The sequence below is a fragment of the Cucurbita pepo genome, chromosome LG07 (genome assembly GCF_002806865.2).
Source record: "Cucurbita pepo subsp. pepo cultivar mu-cu-16 chromosome LG07, ASM280686v2, whole genome shotgun sequence".
Taxonomy (NCBI): Eukaryota; Viridiplantae; Streptophyta; class Magnoliopsida; order Cucurbitales; family Cucurbitaceae; genus Cucurbita; species Cucurbita pepo.
Genome location: NC_036644.1, coordinates 3,187,624 through 3,202,950, shown reverse-complemented (window position 1 = coordinate 3,202,950; position 15,327 = coordinate 3,187,624). Strand labels below are relative to the sequence as shown.

The window sequence follows — 15,327 nt, the reverse complement described above, 5'->3', positions numbered from 1 at the left end:
ATTATTATTAAAGCAGGCTTTAATGAACACTATCATTTTGAATCTAGTTTTAATAATTTAAATGTTATAATTAGTGATGAATTGGAATTAATTATTTATAAAGTTTTATCAAAACATATTTAAATTATAATAATTTTTTAGCTATAATACCAAATTTATAATATAACTTTTTAGTTATTTATATGCATATTATGATAAAAATGTAATTTACTAATAATTTAAGCAATATTTAGAGAAGAGAAAAGAAAACAAATTATGATGGTAGTTAGCAAGTAATTAAGTAGTCTAAACTAGATTACTACTCTAATTAATCTCTCCACTTCCGGATTTCTCCCAAGTCCGTGATCACTATCTTTATACATACCAACAAAAACAAAATCTCCAACTATACCAAATTCATCACCATTATTGTTCCAATCACAATCACATACAACAAAAGCCCTCCTCACTGCTCTGTTTTCTTAACGATTCGGGTTCGTTTCATTGGCTTCTTTACTGGAATCCCTGTATAAAAGAAATTTGCAGAGGAAGAATCTGAAATGGAGACGGGGTTGGTTCATAAAAATGGCGGAACCCCACCTCATTTCCTGATATCATTTGTAGAAGGGGAGGTGGAGAAGAAGAAGGAGGAGGAAGGGGGAAATGTCTAATTATGCGTTCTTGAACGATCAGCTCTCGAGGAGGATCTCCATTTTTGGTTTGCGGTTGTGGGTCGCTCTGGGAATTTGCGTGGGTGCCGCCATTGTTATCGTTCTGTTCTTCATTTCGTTGTGGTTCATTGTCAGGCGCAACAGGGCGTCTAAATCTAAGCCCTCTTTGAACCCCATTACCCCAAATGTCTCGAAGGAAATCCAGGAAATACGAATCGACCATTCTTGCAGCTCGATTCATTCTGACCCTGAGTCCTTGCCGGAGGCAGAACAGCTTCAGACGGAACAAGGGAGCCCAGGTAATGGACGCCGTAGAATCCACATTGAAATTGGGAAGGATCGCCGGATTTCGTTCCCGGAGAGGGACGGCGGTTCGTGTCACGGTAGTGGAGAGGTTCGGTCCGGTGAGCAGGTGTCGGTGGTTTCGCATTTGGGTTGGGGACATAGGTATACTCTCAGAGAGCTTGAGTGTTCTACTAATGGCTTTGCGGATGATCATGTCATTGGTGAAGGCGGATATGGAATTGTGTACCGTGGTGTTCTTGAGGACAACACTGTGGTAGCCATCAAAAACTTGCTCAATAACAGGTTCTTCTTCTTCTTCTTTCATCAGAAACTTGTAATTTCTTGCAGTTATGCCATTGTAGGACGAGTTTTGATCTTAGTTTACAAGGATTCACTACTGAGTTTGATCAGGGGACAGGCTGAGAAGGAGTTTAAGGTTGAAGTGGAAGCAATTGGACGCGTTCGACACAAGAATCTGGTGCGTTTGCTTGGCTATTGTGCTGAACGAGCTCACAGGTATTCTTTGTTCGACATTTGAGAATTCTATTGATATGACTAAGTTAATAGTTAATGGCATGTTTGATACTATATTAGGAGCTACGACGCTCCACAATGGTATGATATTTTCCACTTTGAGCATAAGCTCTCGTAACTTTGCTTTTGGTTTCTCCAAAAGGCCTCATACCAATGGATATGTATTCTTTACTTATAAACCCGTGATCAGCCCTTTAATTAGCCGATGTGAGACTTCACTCCCAACAATCCTCCTCTCGAGCAAAGTATACCATAGAGCCTCTCCTGAGGTCTATGGAGCCCTCGAATAGCCTTTCTTTAATTGAAGTTGGACTCCTTCAGAGCCCTTGAACAAAGTACACCATTTATTTGACACTTGAGTCACTTTTGACTACACCTTCGAGACTCACAATTTGTTTGTTTGACATTTAAGGATTCTATTGACATGGCTAAGTTAAGGGCATGCCTCTTATACCATGTTAGAAACTACGACCCTCCGCAATGGTATGATATTGTTCACTTTGAGCATAAGCTCTCATGACTTTGCTTTTGGTTTCTCCAAAAGACCTCATACCCGTGAAGATGTATTCCTTACTTATAAAAACTCATGATCAACCCTTTAATTAGTCACTGCTTGTCTTGTTGTAGGATGCTTATTTACGAGTACGTCGATAGCGGAAACTTAGAACAGTGGCTTCATGGAGAAGTTGGGCTTTCTAGCCCTCTCCCTTGGGACATTAGAATGAACATAATTGTTGGAACAGCAAAAGGGTACGTTCTACATTGTTTGATCTATAGGTTCTTGCCATGGTTTTAACTGCATAAAATCGTAGGTTAACGTACCTCCACGACGGGCTCGAGCCTAAGGTTGTTCACCGTGATATCAAGTCGAGTAACATTTTGCTTGACAAGCAATGGAATCCAAAAGTCTCCGACTTCGGCCTTGCTAAGCTTCTTGGATCAGAGAGGAGTTATGTAACAACTCGTGTGATGGGAACTTTCGGGTTAGTTTACGTATCGCTTGGTTTCTAATTTTGAATTCATGATCCCGACCGAGTACCTTAGCGTTGCCATCTGGGTCGTGTTGTAGCTATGTAGCTCCCGAGTATGCTAGCACTGGCATGTTGAATGAAAAAAGTGATGTATATAGCTTTGGTATCCTCATTATGGAGATAATTTCAGGGAGAAATCCAGTAGATTATAGCCGCCCTTCAGGAGAGGTTTGTTTTCACTTACCATATTTAAGCCAGTCCAGGCTCCTATTTCCCCCTAACCCTTCATGGCCATGGATCTAACATTCAGGTCAACTTGGTTGAGTGGCTTAAATCAATGGTTAGTAATCGGAACACCGAGGGAGTTCTGGATCCTAAGTTGCCCGAGAAGCCTTCGTCGAGGGTGCTAAAGCGTGCTCTGTTAGTCGCGTTACGGTGCGTGGATCCTAACGTTCAGAAGAGGCCTAAAATGGGGCATGTAATTCATATGCTTGAAGCTGATGAGTTCCCTTTCCGAGATGTGAGTTAACAATGTTTTTACCCTACGTGGTTTTTGTTTGTTAGAAACCACGACTCTCCACAATGATATGATATTGTCCATTTTGAGCATAAGCTCTTCTTTTAAGCTTCCCCAAAAGGCCTCGTTCCAATGGAGATATATTCGTTACTTATAAACTCATGATTATTCTCTACGTCTTATGATCCACTATTGTCTGGCCCCAAATGTTTCAGGATCGTAGAGCGGGACGGGAACAACCAGGTCGATCGCTGCTAAAGGAAAAGCTCATGGAAAGGCTTGTGAATGAATCTGGAGACAGCAGCGGGTATGAAAGTGGAGCAACTCAAGCAAGCCGACATGTATGGAGAAAGCAAGAACATGAAGAACAGCAGCCTCGACAACCTCACACTCTAAGGTGATGTAGCGCTTTTCCTGACAGGGAGGCTTCTGCATGAACTTGTATATCCAATTCACATTATCATCAATCAAACTACACTCCATTGTTGTATTGTGCAAACTACACTCCATTGTTGTATTGTGCCAGTCTGTAGAATGTTTGTTTGTTTGTTTGTGTGAGATCCCGTGTTGGTTGGAAAGGAGAACGAAACATTCTTTCTAACAGATGTGTTTAAAACTGTGGTACTGACGGTGACACGTAACGGGCCAAAACGGACAATTATTTGCTAGCAGTGGGTTTGAGCTGTTACAAATGGTATCAGAGCCAGTCATTGGACGGTGTGCCTCCCAAAGGGGTGGATTGTGAGATCTCACATTGGTTGGAGAGGAAACTTCTCTCTAGCAGACACGTTTTAAAATTGTGAGGCTGATGACGATACTTAACGGGTCAAAACGGACAATATTTGCTAGTGGTGGGTTTGGGTTTGGGTCGTTACAAATGGTATCAGAGCCAGTCACCGGACGATGTGCCCTCCAAAGGGGTGGATTATGAGATCCTAAATTGGTTGGAGAGGAAACCTCTCTCTAGCAGACACGTTTTAAAATCGTGAGGCTGATGGCAATACGTAACAGGCCAAAATGGACAATATTTGGTAGTGGTAGGCTTGGACCGTTACAAATAGTATTAGAGCCAGTCACCAGACGATGTGACAGTGAGGACGTTGGGCCCCAAGGAGATAGATTGTGAGATCCCACGTTTGATTGAATTGTAGCTCTTTCAATCAATGTGAACCATCAAGCCTTGCGTTGTGACTTGAGACCCTGAACACCGTGCGCGGAATGAAAGACGACAAAATTAGGGTTTCTTTTTTCAAATTTATGGGTGTTACATCATCAAACTTTTTTCAAATTTATGGGTGTTACATAATCAAATATTGAATATTTATGAAAATATGATATTTTAAAAAAAAAATCCATAGGAAATATATATATATATATATATATATTTTAAATGAAGACGACAACGACATCACAATGAGGATTATTATGTAAGGTTTTATTTAAAATCACGTGGACTAAAGAAAAACAACGATATGGGTTTTATTAGTTCCTTTTATCTAAATTAATAAATAATAATATTTAAAAATTATTTCCAACGTACAATTGCTCCAAGCCAAACACGTCAAAGGAAATGTGCTCTGTTTGGTAGAAGTGGTAATTATCGGTTCTTTTTAAGTTTTTTTTTTTTCTTAATCATCATATTCTCAGAACCATTCTTAAGCAGACGTGATCAAGTCGTTTATGTACCTATTTTTTAGTTGCACGTTACAATTACAACATTTAATTGGACTCCACATGTTGGTATTAACTTGGATTATCCCCTATCAAAACCCCAATATACAATTGATTAGGGCAGCTTAAGAGGCACTTCAGGAGGCGCTCATGTCACAATCACACTTTTACGGTAGCAGGACAGGGATTGTGCGACATTTGTTCTAACCTATCAAACAAGTTAGTCGTGTGAAATTCGGACTTTATGGACAATATCGGCGTATGCTGAGCCTTGAATCACGTTTGAGAGAAATGTCTTAGAAAACATGAATGAGGAAATACGTTAAGAATAATTTTGAAAGAAAATAATGTTATAGACTAAATGCAAATAAGTAACAATAATGATTTTAATAGCATATAACCCGGGTAGGAAGAATTGACAACTAGTCACATCCCCTATAGTACCTTTTGGACATTTTAGCCTTGACAAGTATATACATGATTTTGGTGACCGGTCATATACCTCCCTATTGACACAACAAGAACAGTAAAGACTTATCTAACATGAAAGTAAGTAAAAGGAGTTTGGAACAAGCATATGGTCATGGACAACACGTCCTAGATATTCGACATACAGTCGTAGGCAACATGTCATAGACAAACATGACCGTGATAAAGTTCCACGCCCCTAATTCACACGTTAGAACATAGGGACTACGAGATTACGAGATTTATTCTAAGTTTGAAATAAATAAATAAATAAATAAATAAATAAATAATGGTTGAGTATAGTATGTTTTATGGTTGGAAAATGCAAAACATTTGTGTATAATATTAAAACAAAATAAATACAAAAACATTTGTGTGTAATTGGAAGGTTTTGCGTGTTCAATAATGAAGATTCCTGGTGGCGGTGCCAACTGTATCATAGCTGTCACTAAATAAATTCCATCCCCAAAATCTCCTTCTTCAACCTCACGCCAGATATTCTTCTTTCCCTTTTTACCCTTCCCCACTTTTTAACTCAACTCCACAAAGACGCGTCCTCCTCTCCAATGCCGTTCCCTTCAACTCACTGCTGAGCTCCACTGCCTTCTTCAAACTGACCCGCCGGAATCCTTCTCAAATTCCGACAATGCACGCCAAAACCGACTCCGAAGTCACCAGTATTGCGCTCTCTTCTCCCACCAGATCTCCCCGCCGTCCGGTTTACTACGTTCAGAGCCCTTCCAGGGATTCTAACGATGGAGAGAAGACTGCGACGTCGTTTCACTCTACTCCTGTTCTCACTAGTCCCATGGATTCCCCTCCCCATTCTCGCTCCTCCGTCGGCCGTCACTCCAGAGAGTCTTCCTCCAGCAGATTCTCTGGATCTCTCAAACCTGGATCCAGGAAGATCTCTCCCAATGACGTCTCTCGCGGCGGCCATCGGAAGGGACAGAAGCCATGGAAGGAGTGCGATGTTATTGAAGAGGAAGGTCTTCTCGAAGATGAAGATCGGGAGAGATCTCTTACTCGTCGCTGCTATATCCTCGCTTTCGTTTTGGGATTTTTTGTTCTGTTTTCTCTTTTCGCTTTGATTCTCTGGGGTGCTAGCAGGCCGATGAAGCCCAAGGTCACAATGAAGGTACGGCGTCGAATTCTTTTTTGGAATTAGGGCTTTTTGTTTGTGTTCAGAGCGAGCGATTTAATTTCCGTCAATTGCAGAGCATTAAATTCAATCAATTCAAAGTCCAAGCCGGTTCAGATTTCACCGGCGTCGCCACCGACATGGCCTCAGTGAATTCCACAGTGAAACTCACATTTAGGAACACCGGAACATTCTTCGGCGTCCATGTCTCTTCAACTCCCGTCGATTTAACCTATTTCGAAATCTCAATCGCATCAGGAGCCGTAAGTTCTCTAAACCCTAACCCTAACCCCCAAACTTCTCATCATCGAATCTGAACCAATTATTGGAATTTGCAGGTTAAGAATTTCTATCAATCACGGAAGAGTCAGAGATCTCTCACCATCAATGTAATCGGCACAAGAATCCCACTGTACGGAAGCGGAGAAAGCCTGAGCAGCCCCGCCGGAACTCCTATAACTCCAGTGCCATTGAAACTGAGCTTCGTGATCAGATCCAGAGCCTACGTATTGGGACAATTAGTGAAGCCAAAATTCTACAGACACATCGATTGCCCCATAATTTTCGATCCGAAGAAACTCAACGTTCCCATGTCGCTCAAGAATTGCACAGTCAGCTGAAAACGAAATCCAAATCGATAATCAATCACTTCATCATTTATTAAATCAGTACTTGTTTTCTTTGTTCTTGAGGTGTCTAGGAGTTCCAAACTGCGACAGCTCGAAAGCGGCATCCAAACAGGGAACGGGAAAGGGCAATAGAGGAATAAGCGACAGAAACGGGGTTTCAGCTGCCTGCCCGTTTGCCCGAGTAGTGCAATACAGGTTGGTTTACGGGCAGCAACACGTGAATGGACGTGGACTTTATTATTATTATTATTATTTATTTTCAAATTAATAATTTATAATAATATAATTAAAATTTAAAATTACATTTTTCCCGTTCATGATTGTAATATTATTAGTCTTAATAATGGATTACGTATATTTTTTTAGTCTGATTTGTGATTTGGCCCATAATTAATGGCTGATTGGTAAAATAATTGTGTCCAGAGGGGCCAATTTGTCTTTTGGATGTTTTTTGTTTTTGTTGAATTCAATTATTTATATATATTATTTTATTTATTTCGTGGAAATTGGTGAGAGATTAGTAAAGTAAAGCATAATTTCAAGCATTTTTTTAAACCATGTAATAATGCATGCATGTGATGATCTTTGACTTTATAATTTTACCAAAAATATATAAAAAATAAGTCTTTATAATTTTATTTGTTTGATTTGACTTACAATCCCTATCTAATTATATTACTTTAATCTTTGTTTCTTTATTCAATTAATAAAAATAGATTCTTTAATAAATACTTCTAAAATTTCATTTGTGTTGTGACGAAGACTCGGATTGTCTTAACTAAGTGTTCACCTTTAAGCGTAATCGATCTAAAATGAATTGGCTTGACTGGCCCTGGGACAATCAAAAGAACGAAACTAGTTATCCTACCTTATGTTTATTGCTCTCTTCTTTCGCTCGGATTCTCCAGGGATGAGGAGCTAGAATCAATGTTTTTTATATATAATATGAGAAATCTGATCCCTTTGAGATCTTTCCTTCTCTGTGTTTGTCCATGTCTAGTCACTTAAAACACTATCTTCTCTGGCAATAAATAGGAATTGAAGACTAAAAAAGACTCTTAGCAAGTAGTTCCTCTACGTCCTCAGGCAACGCACCACTGTTGTCATCTCTTTCTTTGTTCGGAATGAGAGCTGCTTTTAAAAATACTCAACCGGTCTACCATTTTCTAGGAGAGCTCACTATGAGCTTTCTATGGGCATGTGGGCTTGGACTTCTAAAAACTTTTGGGCTTATCAACTTTGGATCTACTTTTTTGGGCTTCGAATTTGTCCGGTTAAAAGATGGTTGCTATGATTGAAAAAGTACATGAACGAACCAATATCACATTCGAATGAGAAAGATCCTACTATTATAGTTTAATAAATCCACTTGAAAAAGCTGAAAAAAGTTAAATATCACAAGATTATGAATGACTTAAGCTTAATCTATCATTCTATTTGTAATCGTTATAATCATAATAATAATAATCTGAAAAACTACATTTGTAATAATCAGGATTCGAAATCCGAATGACCCCGACAGTCTCCTGTGAGAGGAGTACTTTACTTTCACTTATAAGTGTGAAGACTATCTCACATACCAACATAAAGTTACTCCAAATAAAGTACGTTTAACTATAGAGTTCCTATGATTGAGCCACTGAAAATAAGATGCACCTTATTGGTATAAGTAATAACTTTCATTTATTTTAAGTCTTTTTTAGTCATCTTATCATCAGGATCGCTCTCATTCAGATGCAATCTCGGTTAATTCATGTACCTCTTCTTTACTTGGATGTCACAAATAACTAAAATCTCATGAAACTCAAACATAAAACATTTACAAGTAGCAAGCATCATTAACATCTATTACAAATGTTAAATACTTTTCATTTTCACAACAATTTTAAAACAGTACACTATTGGGTCGGACTATAAACTTATTTTGGGTTGACTTAACCAAACAAATTTCAATACGAAAATTGAACCAAATTTTCAATTCTTAAAAAATTAAGTTCGAGTTGTTTATGTCGTATGAACAGTCCTAGATGTCTCAACTAACTAAACTCCTATCATATTATAAAGCGGATACCATTACCGAAATATTCTTCTTATTAATTTGTTATATATATTATTATTATTATTATTATTTTGTGGTAAGAATACGAACCATTATTTAACTGACGGTAAGGTAAAAGGTTAAAAAATTAACGTTCCCTTCAAATAACTATTTACAGTAAAGAGTGGTAAAAGGTAAATTTTTTAAAAAAATTAAAAAGGAAAAACATCCAATTTTTGAAAGTTTCATAATATCTTTGTCGTGCAATCATTTNGATACCAACATAAAGTACGTTTAACTATAGAGTTCCCATGATTGAGTCACTGAAAATAGGATGCACCTTATTGGTATAAGTAATAAGTTTCATTTATTTTAAGTCTTTTTTAGTCATCTTATTCTCAGGATCGCTCTCATTCATATGCAATCTCGGTGAATTCATGTACTTCTTCTTTACTTGGATGTCACAAATAACTAAAATCTCATGAAACTCAAACATAAAACATTTACAAGTAGCAAGCATCATTAACATCTTTTCATTTTCACAACAATTTTAGAACAGTACACTACTGGGTCGAATTATAAACTTATTTTGGGTTGACTTAACCAAATAAATTTCAATACGAAAACTGAACCAAATTTTCAATTCTTAAAAAATTCAAGTTCTGAGTTGTTTATGTCACATGAACAGTCCTAGATGTCTCAACTAACTAAACTCGTGTCATATTATAAAGCGGATACCATTACCGAAATATTCCTCTTATTATTTTGTGGTAAGAATACGAACCATTATTTAACTGACGGTAAGGTAAAAGGTTAAAAAATTAACGTTCCCTTCAAATAACTATTTACAGTAAAGAGTGGTAAAAGGTAAATTTTTTAAAAAAATTAAAAAGGAAAAACATCCAATTTTTGAAAGTTTCATAATATCTTTGTCGTGCAATCATTTCGCTTCGTACGATAAACCCTAAACCATATATAATAATATTATATATTCTCTTTCTAGAGTTTCGCACGTGACTCCATAGATCTATACGTGCGGGCCACTCGTGTAAAACTTTTTTCTTTTATAACAAAAAAAAAAAAAAAAAAAAAAAAAACTGTATATTTATATAAAATCAAGGTTAAATTATAAATTTGAAATAAAACTTAGTATTAAACACAAAACAACAAACGAGAGAGAGAAGGGTTACTATAGTTACAAGCGTTAACGAAAACTCGAACTTTTCGACTCCATAGAAGTAAGCTACACAAGCTTTTGTTACTTCAGCTCCAATGAAGTTGGCTATGAATGTTACATAGTTCACTTGAATTCTTTACAAGAACAGCTAGCCCATGCCACAACAAAACTGCGTCGATACCGTGTTTGATGTTGATCTATACAATGTTGATCCCACGCCATTCATCAGTTTGATATTTCGAATCTATCTGTCAAAACAAGATCATGATTGCATTGATCAACATTCATTGGAAACTTTTGATCTGTTATGCTCAAGAACAAACTATATATATGGAGTCCAATGGTCACGGTCATGCTCATCCAGGGCGTGTTGCCCGTGACTGCATGCCCATGTCACACTGAACCCTTTATTTAATTTCATGTTGTATTGTCTTACTATTATATTTTTTGTTTGTACGACTACTTGTCAAGGTCTACCAGACCTGAATCGCCTGAAAATGTACTACAAAGGGGTGTGACTAGTTGTCAACTCCTTTCTTGATTTGGTATGACCGTGCGGCAAAATCATGTCTAAGCCTACCAGACCTGAATCGCCTCAAAATGTATTATAGAGGATGTGACTAGTTGTCAAATTCTCTCTACCCAGAAAGTTAAATTTTATTTAAGCCGTTTNGAAACGAAACAAAACTTCTGTTATGCTCAAGAACAAACTATATATATGGAGTCCAATGGTCACGGTCATGCTCATCCAGGGCGTGTTGCCCGTGACTGCATGCCCATGTCACACTGAACCCTTTATTTAATTTCATGTTGTATTGTCTTACTATTATATTTTTTGTTTGTACGACTACTTGTCAAGGTCTACCAGACCTGAATCGCCTGAAAATGTACTACAAAGGGGTGTGACTAGTTGTCAACTCCTTTCTTGATTTGGTATGACCGTGCGGCAAAATCATGTCTAAGCCTACCAGACCTGAATCGCCTCAAAATGTATTATAGAGGATGTGACTAGTTGTCAAATTCTCTCTACCCAGAAAGTTAAATTTTATTTAAGCCGTTTTGTTACCTTTTGCTTATATATAAGGTTGCTTTTAAATCTGCTCTTATTCTTACTTTCAAACTCACTCTCAAAAATCTCTCTGCCTCGTTTTCTAAAACCTTCTTCTCAAACAGGGCCAATAGCTTGGCATACGTTGCCCGACCGTATGCAACGCGAATACAAATTGGTTTGACTCACTTAGTGTTGGGTGTGAATGTCGCACAATCGCAAGTGAAGTNCGGCGTGTTGCCCGTGGCTGCATGCCATGTCACACTGAACCCTTTATTTAATTCCATGTTGTATTGTCTTACTATTATATTTTTTGTTTGTACGACTACTTGTCAAGGTCTGCCAGACCTGAATCGCCTGAAAATGTACTACAAAGGGGTATGACTAGTTGTCAACTCCTCTCCTGATTTGGTATGACCGTGCGGCAAAATCATGTCTAAGCCTACCAGACTTGAATCGCCTCAAAATGTATTATAGAGGATGTGACTAGTTGTCAAATTCTCCCTACCCATTAAATTTTATTTAAGCCGTTTTGGTACCTTTTGCTTATATATAAGGTTGCTTTTAAATCTGCTCTTATTCTTACTTTCAAACCTCTCAAAAACCTTCTTCTCAAACAGGGCCAATAGCTTGGCATACGTTGCCCGACCGTATGCAACGCGAATACAAATTGGTTTGACCCACTTAGTGTTGGGTGTGAATGTCGCACAATCGCAAGTGAAGTGCAATTGTGACACCTAACTCTTAATCCTATACAACAAAAGATTGTGGCTATATCGAAATTGTTTAACATGAATGTAAAAAGGAGATCGAGTGTTGATCGAGCTCCAAATGCAGCAACAAACACGACATGAGACAGAACATTAGAGATCTAACCAAGAAAGAAAACACGACATGAGACAGAACATTAGAGATCTAACCAAGAAAGAAGTGTCACCTGGTAGAATGCAGCACTAAAAAGCATGGCAGGTGAAACAACCACTTAGGGAGCTCATATGACGGCTTCCATTAAAAGATAAAGACTTGAAAGAAGATGTCCTGTTATCTTGGAGGGACTGGTTTCCCATCACTGAGTTCCTCATTTCTTGGGCTTTCTTCTGAGCAGATTTCAGTTTATTCATGATCTTATGCATCGAGCTCGCTCGCTTCTTCTCCAGCTTCATCTGATGCACGATGCACGATGCTCGATGAGTAGGAGCAAGAGCAAAACTACATATAATCCAACATTTCTAAATTTCTAATCACCATAGGAAATGTTAATTATATAGAAGGCTCGAACCTCTAGCTTTCGTATAGCTGCATCGGCCTTCGCTTTCTGTAGATTCTCCCATGCTGCTATTTTCGCTTCCTCGCGCTTAACCCTGCAACGAGAGGTCGGTCAGCAATCATTTTATATGCTTATTTGAATTGTAGGATTTAGTTCTAGTCAGATACATGACACACAGGCAGGTAGACATACTTTGAAATACTTTTTCCCATGATAGGAATGTCTAAATCCGGACAACGAGAAGCCACATCCGCATCGTTCTTCCTCTTGTAGTCGAGAGAATCTTTCCGAGGAAATGACCCCTTATGTTTCTTCGACCATCTTGTCGTGGCGACCTGATTATCGACTTGCACGTCCCTGATATCCAACTTAGAAGAAGTAACAGCTCCCAGCTCAAACATATGCATAGCCGATGAAGTGGAGGCAGTGATTGACGACTTCGTCCTTGGAGATGAATGCATGCTATCCTCCGGGCTCATTTGTGTAGCCACATCCCTTCTTGAAACAACACGAGAAACGTCTGTCCCCGAGTTCTTGACTGTAGCCAAGTTTTCTCTCGATCCTGCAAGATATCATCTTTTTCATTACAACAATAAGGTCAAGAGTAATCCTATGTCGTTGATACTAAATCCACACGGTTAAGCTACGTCCTTACTCGAGAATTAAGATCCATTATACTATTGCACAAAGAAAAAATGTCCAAGTAATTATAATGCAAGATAAGATGATTGGTGCACAGCTTTTACCTTCTTGCAAACCTGTTGTTGATGACAATTGACCCGACATTTCAGAGCAGCCATGAACGCTAACCGAGCGTGCCATGGAGGGCTCTGTTTGTCCATGAAAGGACCCTTCATGTCCACCAGAATGAACAGCCAAACCATTCGTTGATACAACTCCAGCTGAAAATGGGGATTCTGTAATGAAGTTCCTAAAAGTCCCTCCTTCATAGGCAGGAGCAGCAGGTGAATACATCGAATAGTATGCAGTACCAGGAGGGCCAAGCGGACCACTCTTCGACTTCGGACGCTGTTGAGGACGTTGAGCCGAAGTCTTCACAACCCCATCACCGGATATAGGACTAAAGATCCACCTTTCAGCATCTTCCCACTTCGATGGCAACGTTCTACCGCTGTTGAGAGTCAGCAATGCAGGGTTATTAGTATGTTTCCGGCCACCATTGTTCTGCAATGGCACTCGCTCTGAACTCCACCCTTTTGGCATACTAAAGCTATTGTGCCGATAACTCGGCGTCCCAGGGCTTGGAAATGTTGCAGTCTTATGCGTCGTTACTACAACGTTCTTCTTGACAGCCGTTAAACGAGGTGAGGAAGCTGTATTAGCGTTGTTTAGATCCAACGAAGCAGGTTTCTTTTCATCCAGCTTACTGGATTGAGCTTTAGATCTGGATCTATGATCTTGACACTCTGTAAAATCAACCCAGTTCAAGTAAACATTGCAGATAAAGACCGAGGAAAGGGAAAGGTGTTGGATCTGTAATACCTTTAAGAGCAAGAGAAAACGAATTCCTCGCTGAATCGACCGTTCGATTCTCGTCGTCTAAGTCGACATTGCTTTCATCTTTATGAACTGGGAAAAAACCAATTAGAACCGAATTTGAAGTGCCTAAAAGTTTCTGTGGGTATGAGATTCTACTTTTTTTCTTTTTATTCTTTTGCCACGAAGCTCAAAAACTAGCTGTACCTTTCGCTTTTTCTCCATTTGTATAGAGACGACTGTGCTTGTTGCTTAGTGCAGGCTTGTTTTGTTCTGGATCTTCATCATGCCCTGCCAAATGCTGCAATCAAAATCATACAACAAAAGCTTTCAATCAAACCTCTGTTTTTCCATCCATATTTGTTCATCAATCATCTACAAAACCCTAATTTCATTACAGTGTCTATACAAAGAAATCTCCTCAAATCGTTTCCAACATGTGGAATTACTCGGAAAATCGAAAACCCCATCAGAACAAACTAGGAAATAAACAACCCCATTATCCCAAATCGATTATAATCTCAGAAATCACCCAGAAAAACGAAACCCCACCAAAAAAAACTCGAAAATAAACAACCCCATTTGAATCCATGCAAGAACAAGATACAAGGAAACGAGATTTACAAGAGAGATTTCAGAGATAAGGGAATCGCGGTCGTGGGCCTCCGATGCAAAAGAACATCGCTCAACACTAGCAGAAGCAGAGGAGAAGAGACTAAAACTGGATTCGAGCGCATAAATGACAGAATCAGGACTGGAATCCCGAGCTCTGAAAGCTGGTCTCGACAACGCCGTTTGTTCTCGAAACCCCATCTCCGACAACTTCTTCACTCTACTTCCCTGCATACATTACAGTCTTAAAATCCCCAAAAAGAGAGAAGGAATCGCAAAGAGCCGTATGCAAGGACGATAACAATCCGTCCAAGTTCTTGCACACTTGGGGATTAGAATAAACAAACGCTTCCACTTCTTGGGATAATGGGCTCCTCGTGGAATCCTATTTAATATCAAACTTCAGCGTAGAAAAAAACAGAGCAACCACTCTGTTTCCGCCGACTACAGACATATTTCTTAACGCCCGTAAAAAAAAAAACCCAGGAATAGTTTGGATTTGTATAACGGAAAGGTAAAGAAATCGATGAAAAAGTATAGAATCTCAGGGGGCGTTCCCGTTTGAACGGCGAGCAAAACTGCAGCACCGACATATCTATCAGCGGCCCTGGCAGCGCCTCTGTCCCAGTTGTCTGCATCCAAGTAGCTTGCCTAACTTGGCCTTCTATTTTTTTCAATTTTTAGCCCCAAAAAAAATTATAAAATTATCCAATAATATTTCTAATTTTATATTTAATAAATATTTGTTGAAATTATTTGAAATTAATTTTTTAGTATGGAAATTGTGTTTTAAAAGGGTAGGAATGTAAATTCACGTGTATT

At 38.8% G+C, this 15,327-nt stretch overlaps 3 protein-coding genes across 4 annotated transcripts; 2 read left to right on the top strand and 1 right to left on the bottom strand.

Moving 5' to 3' along the window:
• Positions 1-346: 346 nt before the first annotated feature.
• Positions 347-3,358, top strand: LOC111798598 (probable serine/threonine-protein kinase At1g01540). Its single transcript, XM_023681845.1, has 7 exons — positions 347-1,238; positions 1,347-1,451; positions 2,097-2,219; positions 2,282-2,452; positions 2,539-2,668; positions 2,751-2,960; positions 3,173-3,358. Exons 1-7 carry the CDS (start codon positions 643-645, stop codon positions 3,356-3,358), a joined length of 1,521 nt encoding a protein of 506 aa, XP_023537613.1. The 5' UTR covers positions 347-642.
• A 2,142-nt stretch (positions 3,359-5,500) lies between these two features.
• Positions 5,501-7,307, top strand: LOC111799156. Its single transcript, XM_023682575.1, has 3 exons — positions 5,501-6,234; positions 6,315-6,500; positions 6,576-7,307. The coding sequence occupies exons 1-3, from the start codon at positions 5,743-5,745 to the stop codon at positions 6,855-6,857; spliced, it is 960 nt and encodes a 319-aa protein (XP_023538343.1). The 5' UTR covers positions 5,501-5,742; the 3' UTR covers positions 6,858-7,307.
• Positions 7,308-10,099: 2,792 nt separating this feature from the next.
• LOC111798989 lies at positions 10,100-15,182 on the bottom strand. 2 transcript variants are annotated; one of them, XM_023682362.1, is made up of 8 exons: positions 14,518-15,182; positions 14,101-14,194; positions 13,900-13,986; positions 13,143-13,823; positions 12,589-12,958; positions 12,409-12,490; positions 12,067-12,292; positions 10,100-10,329 (listed from the first exon to the last, which is right to left on the bottom strand). In XM_023682362.1, exons 1-7 carry the CDS (start codon positions 14,737-14,739, stop codon positions 12,083-12,085), a joined length of 1,746 nt encoding a protein of 581 aa, XP_023538130.1. In that variant the 5' UTR covers positions 14,740-15,182; the 3' UTR covers positions 10,100-10,329; positions 12,067-12,082. The 2 variants fall into 2 exon arrangements, with proteins under 2 accessions (XP_023538130.1, XP_023538131.1); XM_023682363.1 differs by having other exon boundaries at positions 13,900-13,977.
• Between the last annotated feature and the right edge of the window lie 145 nt (positions 15,183-15,327).

Bases quoted from the DNA above. Each gene is read 5' to 3' on its own strand.
- LOC111799156 (XM_023682575.1), top strand. From the start codon at position 5,743: ATGCACGCCAAAACCGACTCCGAAGTCACCAGTATTGCGCTCTCTTCT. The intron at 6,235-6,314 runs GTACGGCGTCGA...CGTCAATTGCAG, and splicing joins AGCCCAAGGTCACAATGAAG to AGCATTAAATTCAATCAATT. The intron at 6,501-6,575 runs GTAAGTTCTCTA...TGGAATTTGCAG, and splicing joins TCTCAATCGCATCAGGAGCC to GTTAAGAATTTCTATCAATC.
- LOC111798598 (XM_023681845.1), top strand. From the start codon at position 643: ATGTCTAATTATGCGTTCTTGAACGATCAGCTCTCGAGGAGGATCTCC. The intron at 2,669-2,750 runs GTTTGTTTTCAC...TCTAACATTCAG, and splicing joins ATAGCCGCCCTTCAGGAGAG to GTCAACTTGGTTGAGTGGCT. The intron at 2,961-3,172 runs GTGAGTTAACAA...CAAATGTTTCAG, and splicing joins ATGAGTTCCCTTTCCGAGAT to GATCGTAGAGCGGGACGGGA.
- LOC111798989 (XM_023682362.1), bottom strand. From the start codon at position 14,739: ATGCAGGGAAGTAGAGTGAAGAAGTTGTCGGAGATGGGGTTTCGAGAA. The intron at 14,195-14,517 runs GTAAATCTCGTT...TTTTGATTGCAG, and splicing joins TTATCTCTGAAATCTCTCTT to CATTTGGCAGGGCATGATGA. The intron at 12,293-12,408 runs GTTCGAGCCTTC...ATCGTGCATCAG, and splicing joins CAGCTATACGAAAGCTAGAG to ATGAAGCTGGAGAAGAAGCG.